This window comes from Pezoporus occidentalis, unplaced genomic scaffold (genome assembly GCF_034315485.1).
Source record: "Pezoporus occidentalis ecotype Australia unplaced genomic scaffold, CSIRO_AGI_Poc_V1 ctg365, whole genome shotgun sequence".
NCBI lineage: Eukaryota > Metazoa > Chordata > Aves > Psittaciformes > Psittacidae > Pezoporus > Pezoporus occidentalis.
In genome coordinates, this window is record NW_026915647.1 from 85 (window position 1) to 20,144 (window position 20,060).

Genomic DNA, 20,060 nt, shown 5'->3' on the forward strand with positions numbered 1-20,060 from the left:
AGTGCAGGTCACGTCATCCCCATTCTGGTCATTCAGGCATTATTAATGAAAGGAGCTCTTCCAGGTCAGGTCCTTTTTATTTGAATTATATTTAGGTTAGACATAAGGAGGCTCTTCCCTGTGAGGGTGCTGAGGCACTGGCACAGGGTGCCCAGAGAAGCTGTGGCTGCCCCATCCCTGGCAGTGTTCAAGGCCAGGTTGGACACAGGGGTTTGGAGCAACCTGCTCTAGTGGAAGGTGTCCCTGCCCATGGCAGGGATTGGAGCTGGATGAGTTTTCAGGTCCTTTCCAACCCAAACCATTCTATCATTCCGTGAATCTTCTCCCATTATGCTCAGTCTTATCTCTGTCATGCATATATAAAGGTTCTTGGAACAGTTTCTTGCAAAGTGACTGAGGAATTAAGATGGGCACCTGAAACCTGGTATTTGTGTTCCCTCCCAGCGGAGACTGAACCTCACGAAGGGAAGAGGAAAGTGGAATCCCTTTGGCCTATCTTCAGGATCCATCACCAGAAAACACGTTACATCTTTGACCTCTTCTATAAAAGAAAAGCTATCAGCAGAGGTGAGGAAGGCAAAGGCTTTACCTGGGTGGGTGTCGTGGTTTAAACCCAGCCACACAGCTAGTTCACTCACTTCCCCCCTTCCTTCCTCTTTCTTTCCTTCTCACTCCCGGAGGGATGGGGAGGAGAATCGAAAGCATGTTAACTCCCACGGGTTAAGAACAGTCCAGTAACTAAGCTATAACACAAATCACTACTGCTACCACCAATGATAATAATAAGAGAAAATAACAAGGGAAGAGAATACAATACCACCCGCTGAAATGACTCTGACCCAAAAAGAGAGCCCCATGCCCTTCCAGGTAACTCCCAGTTACCTTCCCGGGCATGACATGCTGTGTCTCTCTTTGGCCAGCTTGGGTCAGGTGTCCTTCCTCCTGGCCTCCCCTCCTCCCTGGCAGAGCGTGAGCCTCACAGAGTCCTTGGTCAGAGTAAACATGACTTAGGAACAAATAAAACATCGGTGTTATCAGCACTATTCCCAGGCTGAAAGTCAAAACACAGCGCTGCACCAGCTACTAAGAAGGAGAAAAAACCTGACTGCTACTGCTAAACCCAGGACAGTGGGGAAGAATGGAGGCAGACGTCTGCCTCCATGGGTGTGTTGGTCGGAGGGATGAGATGTATGGGGAAGGAAGGGAAAGCTGGCAGCTCTCTGGCTTTACTTACTAGTTACTGCAGGTAGTAATTCCTGATGGTGAATCTTCTAACGCTTCCCGAGAGCTACGTGTGATGCTGTCTGCTCCTCTACAGAGCTCTATGAGTACTGCATCAAGGAAGGATACGCTGACAAAAACCTGATTGCAAAGTGGAAGAAACAGGGTTATGAGAACCTCTGCTGCCTCCGGTGTATCCAGACACGGGACACCAACTTTGGAACCAACTGCATCTGCAGGGTCCCCAAAAGCAAGCTGGAAGTGGTAAGAGTTTTTAGCTTGTTCCTCTCCTTGTGCTGACCCTGGTCTAACTTCTGTGCCAGGGATAGCAGGAGGGGTAGTGCTGTTCTTCCTGGTAATTGCCACTAGTTCCAACATTTCATGTCCTTGCTGGTAGAGCTGGTATCTGATTGCTTCTTAAGTTACCATCAACTTTGGCGTGCAGTTGTTTAAGGTTGTTAAAGCAGAAAACCTGATGGTAGAAACCCTTACTCATGCAGGCCTGATCTCTGCCTGGTGGGCCCCTCTGCTCATGTCACTTGGCTCAAATCCCTTCTCTGTGTTTCTTTTCCAGGGGAGAATCATTGAATGCACTCACTGTGGATGCAGAGGCTGTTCTGGGTGACACCTTTAGCCCTAAAACTACTTTTTGAACTCTTGAGGGATGTCATCCTACGCAGTGGACTATTAGAGCAGGTACCAGCCACCTTCTGTTTGATTGCTTATTTCTCTATAGCAATAACCAGCAACGTACTCACCTGGATCATTCTACAGCGGTGGTGCTTTTGGAATGTGGTTTTGTGTAGCCATGTATTTTAAAATAAAGTCTGCCCCCCTTGACTTGGTCTGACTGGGCTGGATGCGTTCTGACTGGGCTGGATGCGTTCTGGTTGCTCTGCCTACTGGGAGGTTTTCCAAATGGGGGTTATTTTTTAACCAGCTCTCACTCTCCTTTCTCAACAAAGTGAATTTAAAAGGCTGTGTAGAAAGGAAGTAATACACTTCTCAAATGGCTTTCTGAACCAAGCTCTCTGCTGAGGTCTGTAACCTGGAATCGGTGCATAGATTCATGCATGAACACACACAGGAAAGGGACAAAACTAGCACCGAGCTAAACCACTGTTAAATCTGATGTTGCTTCTTCCTTATTTAGCACAGGGTTTGTTAAACTACAGCCTGTGTAGTTCTCTGCAACTGAAAATTTGCTTGTCCTTAAAGCAAAGCACAAGCATCGTGTTACACAGTTACCGCAAGAGCTCAATTTTCACATTGAAACACCAAGGAGCTTTACTACGGTTTAAAGGAGAGAGTTGGAAGTTCTTGCTGCACAAGGAAGGTGGAGAACTTCAGCATCCTTCTCAGTGCTGTTTCTGCCCCGGCTGTTCCTGCACAGCTTCTGCCTCACTCTCATTGACTGCATGTTTTGGTGTCCGGTATTGTGCCCAGGGGTGGGGGGTCTCCTCTCCTGCCATTACTTTTAACCACCGATGGTAGTAGCCACGGAAACCATCAATTTTCTCCAGGTAGCGGTTCTTTGACTTATACTGCAAACAGAAAGCCAACAAAACAAGTGTCTGTTAGAAGAGAGCTCACTTGGATTCCAGCACGCAATAGCTACAAGCTGCTCCTTAAGACCCAGCTATGGAATGACTGCCAGCCAGATCAAACAAACCCAAAGGAAAAAGGCAGCCACTTCCATTTCCCTTCCCTTGTTGTGTGTCCTTCACGCTGTGAGCAGTTGTGGCTACTCACCCTGTCGAATGTTGGGGGGTACTGTGCTGCATACTCCAGCTGCCGTATGATCACTTCGTTGGGAGGCACTTGGTTATTCCTCATGTCCCGTAGGATCTCTGTGAGGTAACTGTAATCCAGCTTCCTCACAGCAGCAGCAATGAGGGTGCTGTAGATGTACTTGTTGGGAGTTATTCCAGACTTCTGGAAGCAACAAAACCTACTGTTAAACTTGCTTATCTGCACACTAGAGCAGGATTCCCAGAAGGAAAAGGCTCGCAGCCACAAGGAGCACAGCTCTTGTTGCAGGCACTGTGTAGCAGCTAAAGAGTACCAGCATACCCCATTGCAAGCCCTCTCCTGTCCCAGTAGTACAGGACATTTGAGCTGGCAGCTACTCTGGAGCTGCATGGTTTTGGAGTGAGAACACAAGCCCCCAACACAGGAATCACATCCTGTCTTTTTAGAAGCATTAACGCTTCACTTTGCCTCTTCCTGCAACAGAGGTTTGGTTTGGGGTTTCTTATTACCTTTAAATCTGAGAGTAACTGCAGTCCATCCTTCTCCTGGCAGCAAGCAATTGCCAAGTTACAGAAGGTGTGGAGGTTGGGTGATAGGCCCCTCTTCACTAGAGCTGGCAGCATGCTCTGCAAGACACAAGTGTTGGCATCAGTTTCCAGAAAGTCTTGGTGGAGCTTTCCAGACAGAGCTGACTGTGCTAGAACAGAATCCACAGATCCTTACCCATTAACCCTGTGGAAAACACCGTGAGATCCCTAGTTGCTAGTGTGGACAGAGGAACAGGTCTCACAAAACAGAGCTAATGAGGGAGGCCTGAGACAACATGGCTGAGTTTTGGGGTCTTTTTCCTCACCTTTGCTCCTTCCAGATCTCCCAGTTTACTTTTCTTCCTTATTAAAGTGTTAAAGAAGGTCACATCTACTTTTACTTTATGATTATCTAGGAGTGCCAGCAAAGCAGACTCTGAGGGGCTCTGGGGTTCCACCAGCTCAGCCAGTAATGTGAATGTTTTAATGTTGGGTTCTGCATTGTCCTCTTTCATTTTATTCAAGAAGCCCTCCACATCCCCCATCAAAGCCAGTCTATCGGATGGTGCAGACACTCTCCCCAAGGAAACCACGGCTCTGTTGGGCATCTTGGAATCCAGCAAGTTGGGCAGGTTGCTGAATTGCAGTGTCTGGCTTTGGTGTGCTTGTTCCTGCTCCATCTCATGCTGGCCTCTACTCATCAAGGCTCCAGGCTTGCTGAGAGCTAAAGAGGGGCTGTTGAGAGCTGCTGCTTCTCCTTTAGCCTGGGTCACATCTCTGTTTTGTGGCCTGGTCTCTTCTTTAGGCTGCACTGAGCCTTCCTGAAAGAGTTGTTTTTCCATAGCTTCCACATCCAGCTGCACAGCAGCTCCACTCTCTGATCCCTTCTTCTGCTTCTTAACCTTTTCCTTCTGCCTCCCGGGTGCAAGCCTGAGCTGAGGTGAGTTCTCACTGGGAGGGCTGAGCAGGAGTTCAGAAGCCACGGCAGGGTCACCGATCCCACAGTCTCTTGCAGCACGCAGCATCAGATTGTAAGTGTGGCTGTCACCTTTTATCCCAAGCTTAGCCATTTGTTTCCAAACCTAAAGAGAAGATGAACATCAGGTGTACATGATATTAAATAACAGGGGTGTTTCTAGCAGATTGTATCTGTGAATGGTGTCTGCTTGCAGAAAAGGAGTGGGTTTAGAGCATAAGATACCACTGGACTGTGGGATCATCCATGGTGTTTTACCCGTCTATGAGACATCCTGATGGACATCTGGTTTACAGAGCTTGTCCCAGGAGGAGCTGAACTCCCTGTTTCACCAGCTCTGGGCAACCTCCTGCCTTCTGTGCATTCAAGTTACAATTCAGAAGCACTTCTTCCTCCCCACTTACGAAGACAAACCTGTAAGGCGTATCGGAAACCACTTTCGTTGTCCTTTATGCAGCCCATCAGAAGGAAGCTGAAGGTCTCAATGGTGGGAACATGGCCCTTGTGCACGATTTCCTAGAAGAGCAGAGACAGCATTAAACTTCCAGTTACCCAGAATGTCTGCTGCAGCTGGCTGTGAAGTTCAAGTACTGCTGTTGTTTTCTGGGGATACAGCAGCAACAAAGCATAGGTGAGCTCCCAGAACGGTCGCTCCAGGAGAAAGAGAGCCCTGAAATGCACACCCAGATCCCAGCTTCCTCCTCCTGGGAGCTATGGGAAATCTAGGAGCAGAAACAGCAATCCTTTTGGCTTCTCCCAGACCGGCCCTTCAGAGAAGAGCTGCTGTAAGAGCTTAACAAGAAGCTGGGTATCAGTATATGGGTCTTCAAAAGGAGGAATGGAAACAGACACAGCATTGTTTGTTGAGTCTCTGACCAGAGTCTCAAAGCCAACCTCTGCAGCTGCCTCCTTTTATGTACCTGAGCCTCATGTTTGCTACGTACCAAGACCATTTCATTGTATGAGACCAAGGATCAATGAAATATAAACATGTGATGTGTAATCACCTCTGCTGGGAATGAAGTAAAAGTGGTCTATGCAATATGGCAACTTCCAGGAGCTGTAACTGGAGCAGACTGCATTAAATACGGTATTATTATATAGTATTTACCTTCAGTACATCAAAGCACATCCTGAGATCAGAGCACAGGGCACAGGCCTTCAGCAGTGCGTGGTAGGTGATGAGGTTCAGCTCTTCATTCTTGCTTTTTAGCTGCTGCCGTAACTTGAGAGCACTCTGCAGACCCGAGTCCTTCCATGGGGATTCAGCACAGGCATTGAACAGCGCTGTGTAAGTGGCCTCAGTGGGAGTTAAGCCACGTTTCTTCATCTGCAGGAAGAGAAGGATTTGAACTGGCTTTTTAGGAGAGGATTTATAGACTCTTTGAACATGTTTTTAAGAGTTTCAGGCTAAGAAAGGTGCAAACTCAAAGGTATTTTGGAGACAAAGTAATGCAACCAAATGCGTGACACAGCTTTAACTTAGAAAACATAACAAAGGTTTGAGAGAGGAGAGGATATGAACCTACATCATTGTAGAGCCTGAATGCTTTCTTCACATAGCCAACCCTGCCACAGCCACCAATCAGAACCGTGTAATTGCTTTCTTCTGGCTGTACACGTTCTTCCTTCAGCATCTGCACTTCGAACAGCTCCAGAGCCTCTGCCAGCTGCAGGGAAGAGGAAAATCCATGCTAAAGCAGCACAAGAATCAATTATAATGGGTATTTTGTATGCAGCTGTGGCCTGACTGTGGTGAAAGTCCTCCAGAGAGCATAGGATTCCTCACAAATTCTCCTTTCTGTAAAGATGCTAAGGGATGGGACGATACAGATGGGACTGAGCTGCATCTTTCAGAGACAAATTGTGCTTAACAAACCCGATCACCTGCTATGAATGAGTAACCTGCTTAGCTGATACAGGACAAGCAGTGGACACTGTCTACCTGGGTGTCTCTAGGGCTTTCAATACAGTTTCCCAGTCTCCTAGAGCAGCTGATACATTACTGTCTAGACAAGGGGTCTGTGTGGTGAGGCGGGGACTGGCTTGTGGTGAGCAGCTCCTTCTCAAACTGAGGACCTGTCACTCATGGGGTCCCCCAGGGATCAATATTGGGCCCAACACTGTTCAGTGTCTTCACAAGTGGTGCGGATGATGAACAGTGTGCCACTACAGCAAAGGAAGGCAACAGGATGCTGGGTTACATCAACAGCTGAGACGGAGAAGCCATCATCCCACTCTACTGGGTACTTCTCAGGCCACACCTGGGAATACTTGGTTTAGTTTTGGTCCCTGCTATGCAAAAAGGATGTGGACAGGGTCCACAAAGTTGATCCAAGGAGCGGAAAGCCACACAAGGCAAAGCTGACAGAGCTGGGCTTGAGAAAAGAAGCCCCAGGGGAAGACCTTTTCACCATGCTCAGTATTTAAAGGGTGGCTACACAGAGGGCAGAGGCTCCTTCTTACATGGAAAAGACACAGGGCAATGGGCACAAGAGAGTATTTCCCAATGAGATCAACCAGCCCCTGCGATAACCTCTCCAGGGAAGCAGCTGCTTCCCCAACAGTGGACACTGTTGAGATTCAGCTGCACAGGGTGCCGGGACATCGTTTAGATCATGCTTTGCCGACAAAGGTTGGACCAGATGACCCTTGAGGTCCCCCCCCACCTGATGTTCTGTGAGTCCACGATCCCCCATCAATGCCGTTACCAAAGCAGCGAAGAGCCGGGCACAAACCTTGTTTTCTTTGATGAGAGCCTTGCACCGCAGGAAGTACCAATACGGGGTGTTCGCGGGGCCGCGCCGAGCTCTTCGTTCTGCTTCTTCCTCTCCCTCTTCCCGCAGCTTTAAATTCTGGAGGCGCGGGGTCGTTTTGTGATAGTATTTCCGAGAGGAAAACTCCTGAGACAGCGTCCCGAACTCCACACCTTCATCATCGCCATCGCCATCCTCCTCCCGCTCCTGCTCCTCCCCAGCGCCGCTCGCCCTCAGGCCGCTACGGGGCAGCTCTCGGGACGCTTGCGACGACCCCAACAGCCTCCACCCCGGTCCCCGGAGCTGCCGCGGTGCCTTCCCGGCGGGGGCTGCGGCCGGGCCCCTCCGCACGGCGCTGGAAGCCCAGCGGCACCGCGACGCCAGGGGCAGGAGCAGCCCCAGCGGCCTCATGGTCCTTGAGCGGGGCACGGTGTCCCGCCCCGCCTTCCCCTCCACTCCCGGCTGCCGCCGCCGCCTCAGCGGGGCGGAAGAGGCGCGGCCTCCGCCGGAGCTCGGCGCAGCCGGGTCGGGGGTGAGTCCCGGCATTCCGCGGGCGGGCGGCGCGGGGCGGCCAGGAGCTGCCGCCGCCGCTCTCCCCGTTCCTTAGGCGCTGCCGGCGCGGAGCAGAGCGGGCCGGGCCGGGCCTGCCCGGGCCCGCCCGCCCGCTGCTCCCGCCGCCATCATCACCACCACCACCATACCCCCGCTGCCGGCCCGCTGCCGCCGGCCCCCGGCCGCCACCATGCAGGAGCTCATCGCCAGCGTGGACCACATCAAGTTCGACCTGGAGCTGGCCGTGGAGCAGCAGCTGGGGGCGCAGCCGCTGCCCTTCCCCGGCATGGACAGTGCGTGCGGGCACCGGGTTGTGGCCGGGCGCTTCCCCCCACCACCACCCCTCACCTTGAGCCGGGGAGGAGGGTGGGGGAACGGGGGGGGGGGAGGTTTCCCGGGATCTGAGCGCTTTAGCTCAGGTCTTGTCCTTAAATCCACCCGAATTCCGCGTCCCCGGTGAGGTTTGTGTGTTAACCCGGGTGTGCTGTGTTACTGCTTAGCGAAAGCCTGGAGGATGGAAGTTGGGGCGTTTTCAGGAATAAACATCACTTTCCTGCACAGTAACTGATGTTTTTTCCCCCTTCCCTCCTGATGGATGAGGTATTTTGATGATAGGGAGGCTTCTCCTTTGGGTATATCCATGGGCTCGGCTCTAAGCCGTTCCCTTCGGTCTGATAACTGGATGCAGGTGGTCTGCAGGAGACTTTGCTGAAGCTTCCGGGCTCCTCAGTTTGTGTTTTAACCCCCTCAAACATTGTGGGTCCTGTTGGACCAGAAGGGGGTAACACCCCCATGGTTGTTTCAGGCTCCTGTGGTCAAACACTGTAAGGCTGTTGTTGACAGGGCTGTAATTGCAGTGTGCACTGACACGATTGACTTAGCAGCAGAGGGAAACCCAGTCAACACAACCTAAATACCTGGAAAGCAAAACAAGCACCACTAAATCTCTGCAAGTTCCCTTTGGTGCCCCCCAGCAAGAATGCAGGTGTTTGCCAGGGCCATAACGGAGCAAGGAGCTTAAGCAGGGCAGTAAATTCCCCAAACCGGACCAAAGCACTGCTTTCCTTTTGATGTTAAGGACCAGATGCTCCCTCTGGGGAAGGAAACAGGTTAAAAGTTGGCACCAGACCGAGTTAAAATGAGTTATGTTTCTTCTCTCCACAGAATCCGGCGCGGCTGTCTGTGAATTCTTTCTAAAAGCGGCCTGTGGAAAAGGCAAGTGAAGTTTCCAATGGAATTAAGGGGCTGGAGGGAGGGAGACCAGTGGTTTCAAGCACTGCCTATGGTGCTCTTGTGGTTTTAAAACCTAGAGTGAGGATGAGACTGAAGGATGCAGCACTTGGGGAATAATGGTATTGAGAGGTGGGGAGGTGAATAAGCGATGCGACCGGTAAAGGGAGGTTTGAACTTGCCACACACAGACCTTGCTGTGGACGCGCTGGGATTATTGCTGTGGTTCTTGGAAGTCGGGATTCTTCCAAGTAACAAGGGATGGGACAAGAGGAAACGGCCTCAAGCTGTGCCAGGGGAGGTTTAGGTTGGACATTAGGAACAATTCCTTCCCCAAAGGCTGCCCAGGGCAGTGCTGGAGTCACCATCCCTGGAAGCATTCACAAACCATGTAGATGAGGCCCTCAGTGCCATGGGTCAGTGGTGGCCTTGGCAGTGCTGGGGAGCAGTTGGACTTAATGATCTTAAAGGTCTTTTCCAACCTGCTTGATTCTAAGATTAAGAGCTGGAGACTGTTGCTTACCTTGTTAGAGGGTGACCTAAGGCTCACTTGGAACTCCCTGTTTTGCTAGTACCACTAAAGGCTAAATTCCTAATAGGAAGTGATGTCTTCCAAACCACATCTTGCAGAGGGGAAGAAAGCGTTGCTATTGCCCTGTGCCGCCTTGTGCTGTGTATTTTACATGTTATTCTTTCCCTTCTCCTTGCCCTGTCCTTCTGCAGGGGGTATGTGCCCGTTCCGACACATCAGTGGGGAGAAGACAGTTGTTTGCAAACACTGGCTACGAGGACTGTGCAAAAAGGGAGACCAGTGCGAGTTTCTACACGAGTATGACATGACCAAGATGCCCGAGTGTTACTTCTACTCCAAATTTGGTAAGGGCTGTTGTAACTCCTACTTCGTATTCCTTGCTGGCGTGGGAGTCTGGTGAAGAGGATCCCGGTACATCCCTGTTATCCATCTGTGGAGCGTTACGTTTCTTTTCTGTCTGATGGTATTAGACCATAATGTTTTCAGGTCTTAGTCCTTCACTTTACTACCCCCCTGATTCTGTGACATACTGTAGATGTCTCCTCTCCCAAGAGCTTGTCTGTTGGGGGAAGAGGTGGGAAGTTCAAGTTTTGACTGGGTTTTATGCCTTACGTTCTCTTTGGGTACAAGATGAGTAGGCCGAGCAGTTGATCTTTGCATGACTCTTATTTTGGGGAGATGGTGAGCGGCAGAGGGCATGGGGGTGCAAAACTTTTATGCACTTGCTTTCCAGCTCTGGAGATGTGGACATAATGAGGCAACTTGCTGTCAGAAACTTACAGTCTTGTAGGTTTCCTTGGATTGAGGTTAGTGTGCAATTTGTAGTTTCTCCACGCTTCTGGTACACTGAATGTTTGGGGTTTGTTACCGTGACTGCTCTTTTCAGTTTAGTTTCTGCATTGTTTCTAAAAGCACCCATGTCTAATCCAGCCTGGTAGAACTTTGCTCACCGGGGGTGAGTCCTTGGTGTTCTTCATCTAGGGTAAGGCAGGCAGTATGACTGCTGTGCCTGAATTTATCCATGTTGGTAATGCTTTGTGGGAGCTACGTGAGCCAGGTAACGTTTTGAGAACCATTTGATCTTGAACCTGCACAATTGACTAACAAGTGTGTTTGCCTTTGCTACAGGGGAATGCAGTAACAAAGAATGCCCGTTCTTGCACATTGACCCGGAGTCTAAGATCAAAGACTGTCCCTGGTATGACAGAGGCTTCTGTAAACATGGTATGTCCCACAGTTGCTGCTTCTGTGGCTATAACTCAAGGGTAGGGTGTTGCTGTTCTTTCTTTGGGTGATCTGCTTGTGTACTTGCTGCTGCTGAGTGCTGGGGTACGTATACATGGAACATGAACTGCTGAGCTTTGTGTTGCAGGTCCCCTCTGCAGACACCGGCACACTCGGAGAGTCATTTGTGTGAATTACCTGGTAGGATTCTGTCCAGAGGGGCCTAGCTGTAAATTCATGCAGTGAGTATGCTTCCAGGCTTGTCCTGTCATCTTGTGTTTCTCTTTGTAATCAGGTCTATGTCAAAAAAGGGTGCTGCAGTGCTTCCCAGTGGCTTTGGAGACTCGGCCAATGTTTAGTTTCTTGTAATGATCTAAGGATCTTTTTAGGGGATTACCCTGAAGACTTCAGAGTGGAGATCAGATCCCCTCAGTGCAGTGGGATCACATGGGTTTGTCAGATAACCACAGAATGTTTTGGGTTGGAAGGGACCTTAAAGCTCATCCAGTTCCAACCCCTGCCACAGGCAGGGACCCCTTCCACTAGAGCAGCTTGCTCCAAGCCCTGTGTCCAACCTGGCCTTGAGCACTGCCAGGGATGGGGCAGCCACAGCTTCTCTGGGTACCCTGTGCCAGCGCCTCAGCATCCTCACAGGGAAGAACGTCTGCCTAAGAGCTTGTCTCAATCTTCTGTTCTGGAAGACTTCACAGCTACAGGGATGTCCTACATCCCAGATTCTCATTTTCCTATAAATAATTGCTGAGCATCAGAATGGAAGGAGAAGTGGGGAGGGGGAAAGCCTGTTCCCTGTGGGCTGAATTGACTTGGCTGAATGGTTGGTTGGTTGGTTGGAGTTAATTGAGCTGATGGTAAAATGTTGACCTATGATTTAAAGATCGATTTTCTTGTTTCCATCTAACCCAGCCCTCGGTTTGAACTGCCAATGGGAACCACAGAGCAACCACCGCTGCCTCAACCGACACAAGCACAGCAAAAGGTACACAATTCCCCCACCTGCAAAGCACTGCCTGCAGTGCTCTATAGTCAAAAGTGGACACCTGGGCTCTTGCTGGAGTCTTTATTGGAGAAATACTCAGTGAATGAGGGAAAACCCTACCTATTTTATAACAGGATATGATACTCTTTTGTGTTTGAGAACTTGGAGAACAAATCCTAATCAATCACAAAGCGCTGTTCTCCTTCCAGCCTTCTCATGTCCACCATATGATCACAACAGACTTGCTGCTGCTCCTAGTACTGTGGGGCTTTGCTTTGCTTTTTTCCTCCCTGTGCCCTGGTTAACCTTGGTCACTAGTATTGTCCTGCAGCTCAAAGGCCAACAGTAGCAGTTCTGTTACTTGGGGGCACTGCCTGGAAGAGAGGGTGCAATGCAAGAATTAAGCAGTGGACAACAGTGAGTGCTGTTAGAGTGATGAAAACCCTACCATTGCTTCAACTGTATGGTGGAGATGTAGTCACAGAGCACTCCCACATGACACAGAAGCACCTCATACGTGGTTGTGCAGCAATCTGCCAGTTTTTGTAATCTGTGTGATACCTGTCAGTGATGACAAGGGATATTTTGGCAGCCTAAACCTACTCCCTAAATCTGCTTTCCAGAGAAAAACAGAATTGCTGGGCTTTGTAAGCCTCGGTGCTCCATTTCTTCTCTGTGCTGCTCCAGCTGGCAGAGCACCCACGCACAGATTTGGAGGAAAATTGATCATTTGATGTATGGGGTGCTCTTTTCCCTTCTAACAAAGTAACAGCCATAAAGTTCTTTATCCTTGATGCACTTAATGACTCAGAACCCTTCTCCTGACCAACAGAGGACACCCCAAGTCATCGGAGTCATGCAGTCTCAAAATAACAACGCTGGGAACAGAGGACCCCGGCCGTTGGAGCAAGTCACCTGCTACAAGGTAGGCTAGAGGGGAGGGAAAGCAGAGGGTGCTGGGTGTGAGGAGTACAGAGTGCATGTCCCAGCGCCCTGTCCAGCTCAGTGTTAACAGAATCCAGTGCTGGGGAATCCACCACTTCCCTGGGAGATTATCCCAGTGGCTGGTTGTTCTCATTGGGGATTATTTTCCTCTTGTGTCTAGTCAGGATCTCCCCAGCAGTAACTTGTGCCCACTGCCCCTCATCCTTTCCGTGTGACTCCTTGTAAAAAGGGAGTCTCAGTCTTTGTAGCCACCCTTTAATACTGGGACATGGTGACAGGGTCTCCCCTAAGCCTTCTTTTCTCTAGGCTGAACAAGCCCAGCTCTGTCAGCCTTTCCTTACAGGGCTTTTCACTCCTTGGAATGTTGTGGCCCTTCTCTGGACCCTCTCTAGCCTGTCCACATCTTTATTGCATATTGGGGACCAAACCTGAACCCAGTATTCCAGGTGTGGCCTAATGTGTGTCAAGAGTGGGATGATGACTTCTCTGTCTCTGCTGCTGATGCCCTAATTCAGGATAGCTGACTGGGAGAGCCCCACAGATCTTGGATACAGTGCCCATTAGGTGGAATAGTCTTGGAATCTTCTTGTGCGTTAGAGCTCTGCACTGTTCATAGCGGTACGCTGAGAGCTCTCTCTTCTGTAGTACAATAACTTGGCATCGTGTTGCTCCCAGCACAGAAGCAGCTTTTGCTCCAAGGAGTGGAAACAGCCCATAAATCATGTCTTTTGTCACTCTGTGGTTCACTTCCCCTGCAAAATGCTGCATCTTCCATACACAGCATCTGAGCAGATGCTGCTGATAAAGGCAGCCAGAGGAAACGAGCTGTAACTGTGTAATAATTGCTCTCTCTTCCTTTCTCCTTTTAGTGTGGTGAAAAAGGTCATTATGCCAACAGATGCACCAAAGGACATCTGGCCTTTCTCAGTGGACAGTGAAAGAGCAGAACGAAGAGTGCGAGGGAGTTATTAATGCTGAGAAAAGGTTTCTGCCTAGCACTATGTCTTGAACTATTAATCAGGGGTTTTTTTAATGCCATTACTGAAAGAACTGGTCAGAGGCTGGCTGCTGCTAAGCAACATTTTTGTAACTGTCCACAACTTGTTTTGTTTTATGTTTTAACCTTTTTAAAATAGATTTTGGCCTCTGCCTCTCTTCACTGAGCCCTGCTGAAAGGTAGATCTAAAAGCCAATCGATACGCAAACCTCTCACTGGTGCAGCACTCTACCTAAACACGTCTTCTGCCAGTGTTTCTTTAAAGTGTTTTCCTTCTGCCACTTCTCTTTGGGGAGCCTATGGAAGCAGGCAGACTGGGAAAACTCATACTTGAAATGCCTTCCCTTCAGTGAGGAAGCAGAGATTCTGCTGTCCTGTAGCTCTTAAAAAGCAAAGTCATGTTCCCAGGTCCAGCCTGTTGTAGTCAATAAGCTTGTCCTGGTGGCTCACTTAAGGCCTTACGTATGTGAGGCTCTAAAACTCTCATCCACTTGCTTTGTTTCTGTGCTTCTTGCTATACTGAAGGCTAGAAATTCATCTTCTGGGTGAGAACTGATCAAGGGGAGAATAAATTGGCATCTCTGTGCTTAGCCAAACAGTGAGGAGCAATGATTATAGGAAAGCCATGCCTGTGCTCATGTTCCGTTTGCAAACAGCAAAGGGAAATGAACACAGCTTGAAGAGAGGAATAGAAGAGCCTTGTCTCAGCCCCCCCGACATCCAGCTCACACTGAGCAGGTATTTCCATAGCCTAGAGAAGACTGAGAAGTGGAGAGATATATTCTTATGGAACACTGCTTTTAAAAGTGGTAGAGTGTTCTGAGAGCAATTTTTGTAGCCAAACTCCTTTCGTTTTGTGAGAAGATTATTTCCAAAGGGCCAATGACAAAACATCAATTAAAAACAAGACAAAAAATGTACCGACAACGTGAGCCTTATTGATCCTGAGCCCTCTCCTTTGTTGCCTTTTTACTTTGTTTTTATTGAAATGGACTGATGGAAAAAGCTGGGTGTGAATTTCTTTTCTTGTAAGAACAAGGCAGTATGCCTGGATGAAATGACCAGAGCGCTTATTTGAGTGACTGCTATTATTTCACTGTGGAGAGTCAGTCAAAACAGGTGTTTCATGACAGACCATTGGATGCTTCTTGTAAGACATTGTGCCTGCAGAGGCTGAACAGTGGTTCAACTGTGTGTTACCTGTGTGTAACTGGACATGTGGAAAAGGAGCAAAACACTTTGGTACCTGGTCACCTTCCCCACCTAGTTGAGTTTATGGTCTTCCCTATCTGAGGAGATGCTTTGCAAACCTGAAAGCCTTCCTGTTACCACCATAGCTCTTCAGAGATTGTTCACATCCCTTAAGAAGTGGTTTTCCCTCTCCCTCCTGGTCAGACAGGCATACTGCAGGTTGCACCTTCAGCTACAAGCATCAGCAGGTAGTGTTGTGGCAGGATGTGCTTGCTGAATGGGACCAAACCCTCAGATGCTCCTTTAAGCCACACTTACGAACATTGTGGTTCTTGTTAAAACTTCCCAGTGCTGCCTTGAAGTCAAGCAGTAAAGTTTTCCTTTTAATATAAGCTTATACACATTCAGAAGAGCCCTCCAGCTTCTTTTAGCAACGCAAGCAAGGTTTTAATAGAAATATCAGGTTACCAGAGGCAAGAAGCATTAGAATCCCAGTGACAGTGTGGGAGTTGCAGGCCTCTTTAAAGCTAGACCATCTGGAAACTGCTCAAATACGTGCAGTCCCCAGGTGACAGCCTGACTAAGGATCAGAAACACATGGCCCCACCACCAAGCCACCTAAAGCTCAGATATTGTTCTTTCAGATCAAAATGCCTCCTTTCAGCTACTTCATCCTGTACTAATGGGCATTAGGAAGTAATCCAATGCTTTTTCCTTTTATCCAGAGTTAAACAGGAATCAGTTCTCATCGTTTCCCCAGTTCCTAATACAACCTAAACAACATTTTCCCCACCCTTAGGTTTTAGGGGTGAAACTGAGAAGCCAAAACCTCACTTGCACAGTACAATGAACAAGTCAGTTACAAGAGTGTCAGCTCAGTACACGTAAAGTGTCTGCACTTTATTATTGGTCATAGTAGTACAGATGTTAGTATGAATAGTTGTGATGTCTTCAGTCAGGGTAACTGTTCAGCAGCCAGGTCTGTTCCAGAGCTGTACCTTCACTTCCTGAAAGCCACACTTCAGTGGTACTTCCTGCGGCGCTCGTGCTCTGCAGCATGCAAAACAAAGCAGGTTAGTTTTACTGAAGTCACCAGAAATACACACCACGCCTGAAATAACAGCAAAGAAAGCACTCTAAGGACAAATCTGAGCATGCAGCTTCTAAGCACCATCAGGTCAGACAGGCAACAAGAGCTACATCACCAAGAGACCAATGGCCATCTGATAAGTAAATATTCAAGTGTTTTGCAGCTAAATGAAGCCTGCTTGCTCACAGGCTGGGATTCAAGCAGCAGTGGTGTGCACAGCCATTCATAGCAGCAGCAGATTGTTTGTATTGCCCCAAGCAGCCTCCCAAGCCACGCTATACGCATACAGCCGCATTGCTTTTACTTACTCAGGTGGCTGTAGCTCCAGATGTAGCTGATAACAACATAACCAGCAAGCACCATGGAGATGCCACCCAGGCCCCCTTTCCTCACATCAATGTATTTATTGTAGTATCTGTTGTAACCTGCGGAGGAAGAATGTTGTCAGAGGAGTTACACACTGGGCAGGGTCTGAAAACAGCCTGGTTTCACACAGCTTGGGTAAATGGTTCCTAAGGAACATCTGAGGGTCTCAGAGAAGAGAAGGCTGCGAGGAGACCTCAGAGCAGCCTTCCAGTATCTGAAGGGGGGCTACAAGGATGCTGGGGAGGGAGTCTTCATTAGGGACTGTAGCGATAGGACAAGGGGTAACGGGTTCAAACTTAAACAGGGGAAGTTTAGACTGGATATAAGAAGGAAGTTCTTTACTGTGAGGGTGGTGAGGCACTGGAATGGGTTGCCCAGGGAAGTTGTGAATGCTCCATCCCTGGCAGTGTTCAAGGCCAGGTTGGACAGAGCCTTGGATGCCATGGATTAGTGCGAGGTGTCCCTGCCCACAGCAGGGGGTTGGAACTGAATGATCTTAAGGTCCTTTCCATCCCAAACCATTCTATGATTCTAAATCCGAATGCTATAGCATACAATCTACAGAGCATAGACACAATCTACAGCAAAGGGCATGGGTCAAAACTTACACAAGAAGAAATACCAAAAACAAGCCTTTGGTGGATAAAGCCCAAGCAAAAAACAAATCTACCGATGGAAAAACACGATGCTAAAGAGGAGATGCTGTTCTGAGAAAGCAAAAATCGCCTCGAATCAGCCCGATAGTACCAGATCCCCCCCCACATCCAGCACCCAGCGATGCTCATGCACCGAGGTGCCTTAGCTCCGGCAGGAGAAGGGATCCGCATCCCTCATTGTCCCCGCCGGCCGCGGGGGTGCGGAGCAGGATTGATCCTCTGAGCCCTCACCTCACCTCTTCGTATGGCCCCCAGGATGCCGCCGGGGGTGAAGTCCCTCATGGCCAGCCAGCTGGGCAGCTGGCCCAGCTTCACGTCCAGCAGCTTCATGTCCTTGAGGAGAACTGCAGCACATAAAGAGACAGACACAGCCGGTCAGAGGGGACGGGAGGAGGCAGGGAAGGAGCCGCGGTCACCTTGGGGCCCCACCGCACTCACCCGGCGGCTGCGCCATCTTGCCGCTGTGAGGGGCCGGCCGGGAAGCGCCGCGCTGAGGCTGCCGGGAGGAAGGTCGGGCGGAACCCGGATGTTGGGGCGGGTGGCGAAGGGCGGGCGCCATGTTGGGAGGGTCCGTCCTCCCCTTGGTCCCTCCATCGTCCCGCCCCGGAGGGGCCTCCTGAGGAGGTGATGGCCGCGGTGGTGCCGCCTTGTCCCGTCCCATCTCCTCACCGCGGGGTCGGTTCCTCAATGGGGGCGGCACATGCTGCTTCCATCAGTGGGCATGTGGGGTCCTGCCAGCGTGGCGGCCTGTCACTGCGCTGGGGTCTCCGTGAGGGGTTTCCTGCCCTGATCCCGGTCTCCTCCTCAGCAGCAGCAGCAGCAGCAATGGACCCATGGAACGGTTTGGGTTGGAAGGGACCTTAAAGCTCATCCATTTCCAAGCGGGGACCCCTTCCACTAGAGCAGCTTGCTCCAAGCCCCTGTGTCCAACCTGGCCTTGAGCACTGCCAGGGATGGGGCAGCCACAGCTCCTCTGGGCACCCTGTGCCAGTGCCTCAGCACCCTCACAGCGCAGAACTGCTTCCTTACACCTTATGCAGGGTGTACTCCGATGGTAGAAGGTGCCAGCATCCCTGTGAGTGTTGGGTGTTAGCGCTGCAGCTTGTGGGGAAACAGCAGAGAGGGAAAACCCCACCATTTCTGCATCAGCATCATCACAAGACTTCATCATCAGTTTTGCGGGGCTGCTGGTGTCCCACAAATGATTTTTCTCCAGTTCTGAACAAGTTGCAGCTCTTATCCCTGTAAATGTGCATCCACAGATAGGCTATACTGCAACGTGCGTTTAGATTTGCTATCATATTTCAATGTAAGAGGTGAGGGCTTCCCAGACCTCTTTCAGGGGTCACCCCCTCTCCTGCAGTCTTCCTAGGTGAGAGCATTGGAATGTTCAGCTGTGATTTTCATAGGGTTTAGGTGGCAGATGAATAACGTATCCTGTGGTTCCATTTCAGTGCCCACTCAGGACTTTTCCCTATGGGAGCATGCTGTGTTTTACTACAGCTCCTCAGGAAGGATGTCAAAGGCACCGGTAAACGCTGGAAGCAAACCTGCGTAACCAAAGTGGTGGAAGAGGTAACGTGCAGATAAAGACATCTTTTGCCTTCCTGCAATAGGAAAGAGCCATCAGGAGTTATTTCGTATTCCTAAGTGTCTTTTTAGGGGATTTAATGCACTCAGGCGCCCAGAGAGAGCAGCGTTGGTGTTGGGACGGGGATGAGGACTCCGGCAGGTGTCACCCGCATGTAGCACAACGGAGCCGCAGGAGGGATGCTCTCCGTGAGCCTGACCTCTAGAGGTTGCGCATGGAATCATCCAGGTTCGCATCAGTCAGGTCTTGGTGGTGGTGCTGGACCCCGACAGCAAAGTGATCCAGCAGTGAACGGGGAGCAGCCATCACCATGGGATGCTCAGGTCCGCAGCCAGGACCCCATAGTGCCTGGATATTAAATCCCCATCGCACTTAGGGCTGTTGGGACGGATGGGAGATGATGAAAACTAAATCAAGGACGCTGAGCGCAGCCCGCAGAGCTCCTACATAAACTGATCTTTGCAGCTTGAACTTCCTTGAGGTCATAAAGCCTTATTCCACATTCTTTCCTCCTGGCACTACAGTATCCCTGTGTTAGGGTTTTTGTTACCTGGTATTACATGAGTTGAGGTACTCTGTAACGCGATACACAGAGGCTGATCTGTTTCACCTGCTCGTTTATGGGAATTCATTTATTTACACGGAATAGTGCTCTCCCATAGCATAACGTTAAAAATAAAGGCAGAAGGAATAGATTACTGCCTGTTTATTTTCCTTTTCCTTATTATTAGAAAGTAGGATTAGGGAAGAGCGGTGTGCCTGCTCCCTTGAAGAAAGGGTTCCAAATTTAGTCCTTGTTAAATGAGTTAAAAATACCCGTATTAAAAATTTATCCTTTATTATTTCACTTTACAGGTAACTGTCATTTTATTGCCGAGTGTCCCCTGATGAACTACGTGGCCTTTTTATACTCCTTGCATAAAAGCATGCTTCAGACTCGCTTCCCTCGTTCTTGCAAGGCGACCTATTGTTTTAAATGGGATCACTCATGCAAGGCAGATTAATTCACCTGCAGGAAGAAAGCCAGTGGTGGGTGCCTCATTTTCAGGAGTTCCCTGCAGAGCAGAATAGCACATCAAGTTCCTTAGAGTGCTTATGGCAAGCTCTGGAGGCATTTGCTTTGTTAGGGCAGGAATGGAAGTCAGTAACAAGGGAACATCTCCCATGCAAGCAGAGACAGCACTGACCCAACCCTTCTGCTTTGGTAAAGTAAGAGAAGAATAGTGCTGTTGTCTTTGTGCCATCTTAATCCTGCACCAAGCGGGAAGAGTTAATGGTTTGGATGGGTGGGAGGTTTTGCAGCACACATTTCCTCCCTTTGACCTGTCCTGCTGGCCAAAATGCAGGCTCTTGCTGGTTATCAGATGGGGGGAGGAGGAGGACTGATGAAGGAAGGCATTTCTGGTGTATTTCTGTTTGCTTACAAGAATGCTCACAGCCCTTCTTTTCTGAACACA

At 49.7% G+C, this 20,060-nt stretch overlaps 3 protein-coding genes across 3 annotated transcripts; 2 read left to right on the forward strand and 1 right to left on the reverse strand.

Moving 5' to 3' along the window:
- Positions 1 to 317: 317 nt before the first annotated feature.
- LOC134170019 (protein BUD31 homolog) lies at positions 318 to 2,059 on the forward strand (the record flags this gene model as incomplete). The annotated part of the gene is made up of 3 exons (XM_062631059.1): positions 318 to 567; positions 1,319 to 1,485; positions 1,796 to 2,059. Coding segments are annotated over 3 exons (468 nt in total), but the record flags the coding sequence as incomplete, so codon positions are not given.
- Positions 2,060 to 2,482: 423 nt separating this feature from the next.
- Positions 2,483 to 17,607, reverse strand: PTCD1 (pentatricopeptide repeat domain 1). The gene is made up of 13 exons (XM_062631057.1): positions 17,451 to 17,607; positions 17,249 to 17,356; positions 16,299 to 16,415; positions 15,925 to 15,950; positions 7,934 to 8,132; positions 7,215 to 7,834; positions 6,006 to 6,146; positions 5,588 to 5,806; positions 4,891 to 4,992; positions 3,827 to 4,582; positions 3,483 to 3,599; positions 2,974 to 3,156; positions 2,483 to 2,765 (listed from the first exon to the last, which is right to left on the reverse strand). Exons 1-13 carry the CDS (start codon positions 17,569 to 17,571, stop codon positions 2,580 to 2,582), a joined length of 2,895 nt encoding a protein of 964 aa, XP_062487041.1. The 5' UTR covers positions 17,572 to 17,607; the 3' UTR covers positions 2,483 to 2,579.
- Positions 7,771 to 14,629, forward strand: CPSF4 (cleavage and polyadenylation specific factor 4). Its single transcript, XM_062631047.1, has 8 exons — positions 7,771 to 8,077; positions 8,949 to 8,999; positions 9,738 to 9,890; positions 10,675 to 10,770; positions 10,919 to 11,012; positions 11,695 to 11,767; positions 12,600 to 12,692; positions 13,582 to 14,629. The coding sequence occupies exons 1-8, from the start codon at positions 7,975 to 7,977 to the stop codon at positions 13,648 to 13,650; spliced, it is 732 nt and encodes a 243-aa protein (XP_062487031.1). The 5' UTR covers positions 7,771 to 7,974; the 3' UTR covers positions 13,651 to 14,629.
- Positions 17,608 to 20,060: the final 2,453 nt, after the last annotated feature.